The sequence below is a fragment of the Antennarius striatus genome, chromosome 14 (genome assembly GCF_040054535.1).
Source record: "Antennarius striatus isolate MH-2024 chromosome 14, ASM4005453v1, whole genome shotgun sequence".
NCBI classification, from domain to species: Eukaryota; Metazoa; Chordata; class Actinopteri; order Lophiiformes; family Antennariidae; genus Antennarius; species Antennarius striatus.
In genome coordinates, this window is record NC_090789.1 from 6,828,238 (window position 1) to 6,838,659 (window position 10,422).

A 10,422-nucleotide genomic window follows, 5' to 3' on the forward strand; every position below is an offset into this window, starting at 1 on the left:
ATGGTGAGGATAGGGGGAGTCACACTTGACACTTTTTTTTTTCTTTTTATTATGCTATAGGAAAATCATTTAAGAATAGACAAATTTAACTAGGATGTTTTAATTTGTTAATACAGCGAAGAAAAAAAAAGAGCTTGAAAAGTCACACAGATGACTGAACGAACTGAATGGGGATAAGAAGGAATCCAAATGTTAAGTACAAAAAAAAAATTTTTCATTTCTCTTCATGCCGAATGTAAATATGTCGATTGTGGTAAACGTGCTTGTGTATCCATGCTTCCACAGTAGAACGCCGTCTACCTCAGCTGAGGGGGGGTGGGGGTTTGTTGTGGCACTAGGCATCGCACCCTGTCCCCGCCCTCCCTCAAGCGCCAGCGCGCACCAATACCTCAGTCTAACCCCCACCCCCCCCCAGATCACTTCTTTGAACATGGGTGCGCCATCCTAACACCGCGCTTAACTGAGGGGCACAAGTGATACTTAAAATTTTCCCCAACACATCCCTGATCCCCCCCCCCTGCCAAACCACCTTACTCGCTCCTTTCTCCCCTCACCCAGTTTGTTTTGATCTACCTCTTTAGATGTGTATTTGAAGTAGAGGCATCTTCTATTTGTTAGAATTTAGCTCCCCCTCCTCCTTCCCCTCCTTTTTGCTTCCCTATGCTTTTCCAGATATGGAGAAAAAAAAAACGTGAATCATGTACTGTTTAGAATTGAGAAATCGAAATTGATCAAAAAAAAGAAGTTTCTTTTACAAGTGTTTATATATACTCCTTTTGGCTTAATTGAAATCCTCAAACAATTTCTTTCTGCTTTCTAATCTTGGTGTGGCTAACATGTATCTGAACTTTAGCTTGGGTTTTTTTTTTTTTTTTTTTTCTTGTGGAAAAGGTCAAATTACGTGTTTGATTTTGTATTCAGTAGTTTAAATGAGAATACCTTTTGTAAAGAAAAAAGGCCTACTTTTTTTATTTTATTTTTTTTGGTTCCTGATTTGTAAGACTTCAAAATGGATAAAAAAAAAATCATGTCTTTATTCCCTTGTCTTTCACAAATGCTACACTCGCTCTACACTTGGTAGCCATTTTCTTCTGTTAGCATTTCTAGGCTGTGTAACGTGGAACATCAACTTGGTATGAGACAGATATGAGGGACTGGGTCTGAGTTCTTTGGAAAAGTGATCTAACTTTCAGCATGATATTCCCTCCTCCCCCTCTGTGCAACCATGCTTGTGCCCCTTCACCTCCCCCTCACACACAGCTCCACTTGCAAATGCCTCTGAATAAAAAAAAAAAAAATTAAAACTTTTTGCTTCTTCTTTAGACGCTGACAATATTTGAAGTTTTAACTTCATGTCCCTGGTTTAGAGCCAGAACTGTAATGTATAAATCCTTATGTTCTATGTGGGTATATTTCATTTGGCTATTCAAATCTCTAGTTTAGTTAGGCTTTATTTTAGTCAGGTCTGATTATGTAAACCTGTGTAGAATAAAGGTAGGTCGCTTCATGGGACACGTTATGCAATTTTTCAATCTTGACATCTGTGAATGTGTGTGACAGATGTGAAATGTCAGTTCGGAGCAAATCAAATTAAACAAGCTATAATTTTTCTACTTCACACAGAAAAAAAGTTTCTCAAGAGGAATCTAACATGAAACATCTGATAATTTGGTTCAACTGAAATAAATTATAACAAACGTCCTTGTCAGACCCGACTGACATTCCGCTTCCAAATATAGTTATCGGTCACACTGATTTAATAATTGCTGAACAATAATGGAATGGCTTGTACTCTAATCAAACTGACTGCACTTTGCTTGTTTGGTAAAACCAGACTTAATAACCCCACTCCAGTTAAAATGAGTCTCAGTTGAATTTTCCTTTTCAGATATGTACAATTTATTTCTGTACCACTAAGAGATGTAAAATTGAAAATTACAGCGTACTGAGAAAGCAACAGACACGTGGCGGTGCGTCTCAATCCCCTGCCTCCTGATTCATCAGGTGATGAGCCGAAACAGAAAGGCTGGTTCTTCAAACATTTAAAGCTTAAGTAAATCTTGCATGCCATTCCAGCATTAGGCGTTTGCAGAAGCCAACACTATTTTGCCAAAAAAAGGACAAAAACAAGAGTTATTCACTTCTCCGCTGTGATATACCAATATAATACTTCAATTTTAGTCATGATTATTCAGTACTTTTGACAAAGGTAGTAAATGCTTTGGAGAAGCTCAAGCCTGCAGGGGGCGTCGCTCAGTCAGCAGATGATGACTCTCCTCATTGGGGATGAAGAGGGCCTCTTTCAGACGGATGATGCGACCCTTGACCCCAGTGCGGGCGTTCCCCACCGGTGACCTACTGATGGGGCGGTAGACATGGTAACGCCTGGGGAAAAAGGAAAAAGGTAAGGAATGGGGGTCTGTGATGCATCATTAAGGGAATGATTGTGTCCCCAATGCAGCGGCTTTTGCTACACACACATGCATGTAAGAGCTACTCACTTGCAGACCAGATATGCGATGAATCCAAAGACGGCCACCAGAACAGCGGCGGAGGAGAGCACCACCTCTGTGGCGCGGGACGTCTTGGACACTACAAAAGGATTTACGAGAAGATAAAAGGTTCGGTTCATGATTTGTGAACGTGGGGTGAGGATCTACAGAAGGTAGTTCTGGAACTGACCGGGTGCGTCCTGAGACTTATTGATGGTGACTGTGGTGCTGGTCAGGCTCAGGCTGCTGGAGTCCCCCAGGGTGATGTTCACACAGTAGGTGCCGGGCTCAGAAAAGGCTCGCGTCAGATGTACTTCACACTTGGACGCCGGCGGCACGTCGTCGCACACAATGCCACGCACCACACGGCAGGTGGAGTCCGAAATGACGGTGCAAGCTGAAGTGGGGATGCTGGGGATTATGGGTAGAGAGATAAGGGGATAAATGAAGGTCGTGATGTAGAGGGATACACCGCTCCAATAAAGGCACCAGTGCTATGAGATATTTTATTTCAAGCCAACAACAGTCAATAAAAACAAACTTAAATATGAATATTAAAATATATTTGAATAGGAATACTCACTTTCCCAGACACTTCACCTGAAAGTGGACATCAGTGTTGCTCACCCGGGAAGTAGTCACACCCACAATGTGACTACGCGGCAGGCCCTTCAGGGCGTACTTGGGCTCTGGAGATAACAGATTAATGCAGGGGGGTTTAGATGTGTAACCATGTCCCCAAAAAATTAAAAAGCTATAATAAATTTTTTTTAAAAATTAAAGCTCAAAGTTTTTTAGTAGAGGATGTTTTGTGTACTGTATGTATATAAAACTAATAACAAATTTTATTATTTCACACGCATTTTTTTTTTTTAACCCCGTCAAATTTTTAGTAGGATTACACAAAAACTACTGCATGCATGTATGATCATGAAATTTGGTGAAAGTCGTAAACTAAAATAGTCCTCATTAAATTTTGAAGTGCATCCATTCCAGATGTAGACTTTTTCTCCTCTGCTTTTTTAAAAATTGTGATATGGAGCATGTGGATCTTGAAAGAATCCAATCCACATGATGATCAGTTGTGTTTAATCACGTGTGCACCAGTGAAAAGCAAACAGTGACCTCCCACCTACCGATAATAGTGATGTTGCCTTGAAAGGTTCCATAAACATAACGGAAACACCCATTCCTTTCAAGGGGTCTGGTTTGGAGCCCCACCAGTGGGGAGGGGTCATACTCTGGGGTCTCGCTTGAAGTGGAGGGGAAAGGCTCGGTGGTGGGTTCGCTTGATGTCGTGTCGCTGATGGAGGAGGAAGATGTGGGGGGCTGGCTGGTGCTGGACGCTGCTGAAACAGGAAACAGGAAACAGGTGATAAGAAGTGGACTGAATGGACAACATGTGATCCATTCAGCCAATCATATCCAAGGACTGAAAACCTGCTTAAGTAGGGCGCACCTCCTCTATTACACTAACATAAAGACACTGTAAGCTGTGGTTCTCACCCTGGGTGGTCTCCGTCTCAAAAGTGACAGCATGAGTGGGAACCTCTGAAGGACCAGACAAAGAAAGCATTTTAGTTTGGAATTTATGTCCTTTTTTAAAAAAAAATTCCTTCAACCTGACTTGATTGTTTAAAGCGCTTGAATTACACACTATGAAGTTATTCCGGATGTGTGTGTGTGTGTCTCCATCTCTGATACCTGTGGAGGGGGACGTCGTGGAGCTCCTGGGGGTTGGAGGGAGAGCAGTGGGTGGACAGTCGATAGGGAACGCTGCCTCCACCACCAGCGTCACACTCATGTTCCCCACCTTGCTGTAGCTGTGTGCGGTCAGATCGCGATGCGTCACCAGCTGGTTCCCGTCCCTGAAGTCCCACACGTAGTCGATGGAGGCGGCCGTTTTCAGGTAGCCGCTGGGATCGTGGAGCATGACTTTGAAAAAGATGTCCTCACCACGAAAGAAAACGTTATCGGACCGGTTGACAGCAGCCTTCTGGAAAATGTTGACCGCCACAGGGATCATATCTGTGAGGGAGCCGTCAAAATACAGTCTTTTTATTTCTAAATTTGCCAGTTTGGCTAAAAGGACGATGACTGATATTCATTTCCACCTGTGATGTAGAAAACGTCGCTGTCGGTGGTGAGGGGGCTGTATTTCCTACGCTCACGTTTCCTGTAGACCATCACTTCCATCACCTCCCCCCCCAGAGGCATAGTGGTGGTGTTGAGGGTCACGCTGGAGGAGGAACCGTCGTTTGTCTCGAAATACTGGCCTGAAGAAGAAATGATGAAGATTTAAAAAAAATAAAATAAAAAAATGCCGGTCCTGTTTTGCTTGTGTGAAAATCTGACGGCTTGCGTCTCCTCACCCCTGGTGTGCCAGACGTAGACGTAGCTTTTGCGTCTCCAGTCGCTGCTCAGCGGGAAGGGCTTCCCGTCGGGAAACACGTTACATCTCTTCAAATCAGTGCACTTTCCAAAACCGTAGTCGTCCATCCAGGAAGTCCAGTTATACACGAAACCAGAATTCACCTGACCGTTTGCTGCTCGGAGAAACGAGGTGAGGAAAATTAATCCAGGCACACACATATACAGTATTTTTCGCACTATAAGGCACACGTAAAAGCCTTTAATTTTCTCAAAAATCGACGGTGCACCTTCTAATCTAGTGCACCCTATATATGAAAACGGTTTTAAATAAGCTATTCATTGAAGGTGCGCTTTATAATAAGGTGCGCTTTATAATCAGATGCGCCTTATAATCCAGTGTGCCTTGTAAATGAAAAAGGTCACTCATCGAAGGTGCACAACTCTCTCGGAACATGGAGGTCCCTCAGCTCTAAGGATTGTTTTAGGTCTTTTTCCAGCTATGGTAGTTGTTTTTAACAACATATCTCCAAAAAATTCTTTTTATACTTCCTGCTTGGAAAACAAACAAAGTTAGAAACCAACATGGGGGCATTTAATAGCTAATGATGCTAATGTTCCCCGCCGCTCCGAGGTTGATGGAAACCAGAAATAATTCTTCTTCATTGTTTTATATTTCTAGAGTTTAACCCCGTCGTGCTTTGTGGCAGCACCTGAGCCTTCCAGATCCATACCATCCTCACAGTGGCTGTCCCACACAAGGTCCCCGTTGGTGTCCTCCTTCTGACACGGAGGATACTCCAGCTTGGCGGTGAAGGTGATGAGAGAGCCGTTGACAGCCGGACTGTCGCTGGTCAGGTGAACCTTCGGTTTACCTGCAGAAATGTTGACGTCCTTGATGAACAACTTAAACCAGGATGGAATTCAGAGGGAGATAATGACCTTCCTCACCTCTGTGGTGCATGAGCTGCTTGGGCTTTGGGTTTAGGGGAGGGTAGAGGTAATCGTCCCATGGAGTGGTGTCATTGCCCCAGCCAGGAATTGGTGGAATTGGAAATGGGAACTTTCCTACTGCATGCTTGTGGGTAAACATGTCGGCAAAAGCTGAGGAGAGAGAAGAAAGCAGATTCTATTGACCTAGCATGGAGTGAAAAAAATCCTTTGATTTGACAACTTTTACAGCTTTTCTTCTACGTTTCATCGAAAGCTTTCTCAAACTTAAAAACTAAAAATGGTACAAAAAACATTAAAAACTTTTTTCAAAACCTTTTAATTACCATGTCAGTTCTGTAGAGACTTTCATGCCAGTGATAACCTCTGATTCTAGACCTACATGTATTTTTACTTTTTTTTTTCAAAATTTCTTTTATGTCTATAATCATATGACTGTTTACCTCCACATTTGTTGTATATGTTTTAGATTAAATACAATTCCATTTAATCTAACTAAATAGAATATAATCCAGGTGTCTCTTGTTGTGTATGCGAACATTTTCAATCATGGCTTGACAAATAGAAGCTTTTTAAAGTAGACATGTAAATAAATTTTCTACAATTAAAAATAAGTTACCTTTGTTTTTTAAAATGTTTGTGCTTTGCATTTCAGGAGAGAAAATTATAAACTCAGGTTATGGTTTATTCTACTTTTTGGTTGTAAAGTAGTTTGTTTGGGTCAGTTCACAAGAATTGATGACGTCAGAGCGGACACCTTAATGAAGCTCATGGGACCCTGAGTGTTGATGGCAAGACAGACAACGAATAAAAAACGGTTTCACAGATAATGACTGCGTTTTTATGTCAAGATCCGTAAGAGTAAAGCATAAATGTATAATTAAATTTCACATATGATGCGTTTATATCCATATATTATATCTCAAATGTCCTAAATTCAACCAGCTGGTTTGACTTGAAAACATTCACTACTTACTTTTACGTTCCTCAGATTGATAAACACAGCAGGCACAACAAATCAGGAACAGAATAGAACGCAAAGCTTCCATTTCTAAAAATTTAGAAGTAAAATGTTAGGAAATAATTTCAAAAAAGGCCAATTCTGCTTTTAAAAAAAAAAATCTTCCTTAACCCGCAACGATTGTCCTTCTCTCTGCGCGTCCAGCTCCCCGAGTGTCTCCCCTGTTTGTCGGGATGTTCAATAATTAAATGTGGAAGCACAAACATGTGACGTTTCCTAACGAGACGCATCTCATTCCCCATTAGTCTCCTGGTGCAGGAAACTCATGAGAGGCGAGATGCGCGCGTATTTGCGCAAATTCATCCTACCTCAGGCTCGAATCCTGCTTACAACGATCAGCTGTCCTATTGATCTGTTTCCTGACTAATTGTGACAAGAGGTCATTACCTAGTCTGATCATTGTCTTTACAGTGCTGTGAAATAACTTTCCATGTTTTCGTTTTCGTTTTTTTTTTTTTTTACAATTAAATCCTATATTTGTGTCTTCAAAGTCCTGAAACATTTGTGCTATATATTACACATCCGAATAAAATAATTTCATATAAATATACGTTTTCATTCTTATGTTTGTGAGATGGGTATGTGAAGTGGAGACGGTCACACATATTTCAACGAGTTCAATTTTTTTTTTTTTCAAATCGTGTTAGATGTAATTTAATTATAGAATTACATTGTCGAGACTTATTTTGATGGGAACTTGGGTTTGATTCGTTTGAATTCCTAATAACTTTAAATCTCCCCGTGTGATGGCTGGGCACATGACTGGACCACTCCAGCTGTGTCACGGTGAGACGCTCCACGCTCCATGTGGTGCGTGATGCGTGGGACTCGGGTTCGTGTTGCGCCATAGCTGCGCAAAAGCAGAAGGAAAACGTATGATGTGCAGCAGAGTTGTGTTCCTTTACAACGCAATACAACTGTCATAAGGAACGTTTAGAAACTATGGCAAAAGGTTCCCAAAATGCCATCCAACATTCAGTTTTAAGTCCTTATTTTGCTCACAAGTTGAGAGAGAAAACAGAATTCCTCACCAACCAACCAACAAAAAACATCTATTTTCTTGAATTTCTGAAAAACATCACAATTTTTCATATAAAAGTATCTCTTGACCTTTGGGATTTCACTGAAGGAACGCAATACCAAGGCTGCCGTGGAGGTCAATATTAAAAAAATATTGATTTACGATATCACATACAAATAGACGAAGCGGAAAATCGTCCTTGATTTTAGGAATTCAATCCATTCTAACGCTTTAAGTGATAATGTGATCCCTAGAATTAAAAACCCGAGTCACGTGAGGACAGGCTCTGAAATCATCCGTGATATTCCGAAAAAAGGCGTCAGGCCCTCGGACAGAACAAAAGGTAATTATGATGATTAGATCATTTTTTTCTTATGATACTCGGGGTTAACATCGGGTCTTACTCATGCTAATGTAGAATTCCTTTGGTCCAAGAGAAATAAACTCAGTAACAGAGTTAATCAGTAATACTGCTCATCCTCCAGTAGAGGGCAGCACGACTCCGCTGCTTCCGCTTCATATCAATCAATCAATCAATCAATCAATCAATCAATCAATCAATCAATCAACCAACCAACCAACCAACCAACCTATCTATCTATCTATCTATCTATCTATCTATCTATCTATCTATCTATCTATCTATCTATCTATCTATCTATCTATCTATCTATCTATCTATCTATCTATCTATCTATCTATCTATCTATCTATCTATCTATCTATCTATCTATCTATCTATCTATCTATCTATTTATCCATCCATCCATCCATCCATCCATCCATCCATCCATCCATCCATTTACTTTTTACAGTGTTGCATTTTTTGTTGATTATTTATGATTTATTTATGATTTATTATTTGATAGATTGTTAAACGTCGTGCAGAAAATCCTTCACAGTTGTTGAGAAGTTGGAACCAGTTTATTATCATTCTTTTTTTCTTGAAAAATAGTTGAGCAGTGAGTCACTGATCATAAGTGTTGTTGATTCAGATTTATTCAACGAACTATATCGGCTTGTGGTTTCATTTTGTCTTTCTCTCCTCCTCAGCCCAGACAGGAAGTCTCTGTAACACAGAGAAATGAATGGACAGCAAACCAGAAACACAGGGTGCAGCCAATAGTTCCCACACCACCCCGTGTGTGTGTGTGTGTGTGTGTGCGTGTGTGTGTGTGTGTGTGTGTGTGTGTGTGTGTATGTGTGTGTGTGTGTGTGTGTGTAGGACACATGCACATACTTGCCTCTCCGTCTCAGTGCAGCATTGGCTTCCAGTCACTTGGTGGAATGCTGGAACATTCCAGAGAATGTGGACTGGACACACACCTTTAGTGTATGTGTTGGGTGTGTGTTCCTGCATTGTGTGTATGTGTGTGTGTGTGAGAGAGAGAAAGAGTGTGCGTGTGCATGCATACACGTGTGTGTGTGTGTGCTCTTGATGTTTATGTGTGTATGTCCTCAAGTGTGCTGGCAGTGGAAATTCCAATTCATTGTGTGTTTTGGCTGTGGGATGGAAACATATGGGAGTGTTCACCGTACATCTGTAGAAATACGAGCACGAACCTCCCTGTCAGTCATGAGGCTCAGAAACGTATCCTCATGAGAACACAGGAGTCAGGGGCCGGTCACTCCATAATCCACTCCTCTCTGATCTGCCTTCTTTTTCATTTCCACCCTCTTGTTACCCCTCTTGTCCTCTGAAGTTCTCCTTTGTGCTTCCAGATTGTCAATCTGTCTCTCCAGGTGTCTCCTCCTGATCTGTGTGCCGTAATCACACCCATCAGACGCCACTCTGCCCTGTCATCCTGACACGGTGATGGGTGGGCAGGGTGGGGGGTTAGGGTTAAGACACATTGAAGCTACTAATTCAACTAACTAACCGGTTTCTATCTTGACTATATTGGATTCAAAGCTCTACTGGCTGCACATAAAGCACAGTGTGTGAAGCAGGAAGCAGGCTGACATGGAAGTTCTTCTGTTGATGTGGTGAAAAAAAAAAAAATTGGTTGCAGCCTGACCTCCGTTTGGCTATCAACATCAAGGAAATATCATCACGAGGTCTCTTGGAAAATGTAATAAGAAAATATTTGGCATTTCTCATCAAAAATCTGACACAGCCTTTGGATTGTTTGCCTTACAAAGCTTTTTCATGATCTGGTTTTAGTGCCACTTATGCTGGCCAAGGCTGTAGTCATAGGTCAACACTGGGGAGGTCTGCCAAATTCCATAAGTGAAAAAAATAAAAATGAACGAAAAAGTGGCGAAAGTTAAGTGTGCTGTTGTTTATTTCTCATATTAAGACAATCACACCTGTCATGCCTATTGTGTCACACCTCATTGTAACACAATACGTGATTCCCACATTCTTGAGGTCAAGCACAATAAAAGGAGCGACAGCAATGCGCTGACAGGACCTCTGAAATTACACCAAAAAAAGTTGTGTAAAGTAAACAGCAACGTCCATATCTGACGTCGGTGAGGGTAAGATGATTGTATTGTAAATTTTAATTTTCATCAAAAATGCAGTCTTCATTCCTTCTTAAGACACTGACTGAATGTGATACCTG

General features: G+C 41.3%; 1 protein-coding gene across 3 annotated transcripts; it reads right to left on the reverse strand.

The window, feature by feature from the left end:
• Positions 1 to 626: 626 nt before the first annotated feature.
• On the reverse strand, positions 627 to 7,013 carry gpnmb (glycoprotein (transmembrane) nmb). 3 transcript variants are annotated; one of them, XM_068333117.1, is made up of 13 exons: positions 6,790 to 7,013; positions 5,814 to 5,966; positions 5,597 to 5,737; positions 4,865 to 5,038; positions 4,607 to 4,768; positions 4,197 to 4,520; positions 3,999 to 4,043; positions 3,629 to 3,841; positions 3,076 to 3,181; positions 2,683 to 2,903; positions 2,502 to 2,592; positions 2,199 to 2,385; positions 627 to 2,101 (listed from the first exon to the last, which is right to left on the reverse strand). In XM_068333117.1, the coding sequence occupies exons 1-12, from the start codon at positions 6,860 to 6,862 to the stop codon at positions 2,232 to 2,234; spliced, it is 1,857 nt and encodes a 618-aa protein (XP_068189218.1). In that variant the 5' UTR covers positions 6,863 to 7,013; the 3' UTR covers positions 627 to 2,101; positions 2,199 to 2,231. The 3 variants fall into 3 exon arrangements, with proteins under 3 accessions (XP_068189218.1, XP_068189219.1, XP_068189220.1); XM_068333118.1 differs by having other exon boundaries at positions 627 to 2,385; positions 6,790 to 6,864; positions 6,946 to 7,006; XM_068333119.1 differs by having other exon boundaries at positions 627 to 2,385; positions 3,629 to 3,838.
• Positions 7,014 to 10,422: the final 3,409 nt, after the last annotated feature.

What these genes read in the sequence shown, in the direction of transcription:
- gpnmb (XM_068333117.1), bottom strand. Translation starts at nt 6,862, where the DNA reads ATGGAAGCTTTGCGTTCTATTCTGTTCCTGATTTGTTGTGCCTGCTGT. An exon ending in GGACAGCCACTGTGAGGATG is followed by an intron (nt 5,039 to 5,596) that starts GTATGGATCTGG and finishes TTCTCCGAGCAG; the next exon opens with CAAACGGTCAGGTGAATTCT. An exon ending in AGGCAACATCACTATTATCG is followed by an intron (nt 3,182 to 3,628) that starts GTAGGTGGGAGG and finishes TGTTATCTCCAG; the next exon opens with AGCCCAAGTACGCCCTGAAG.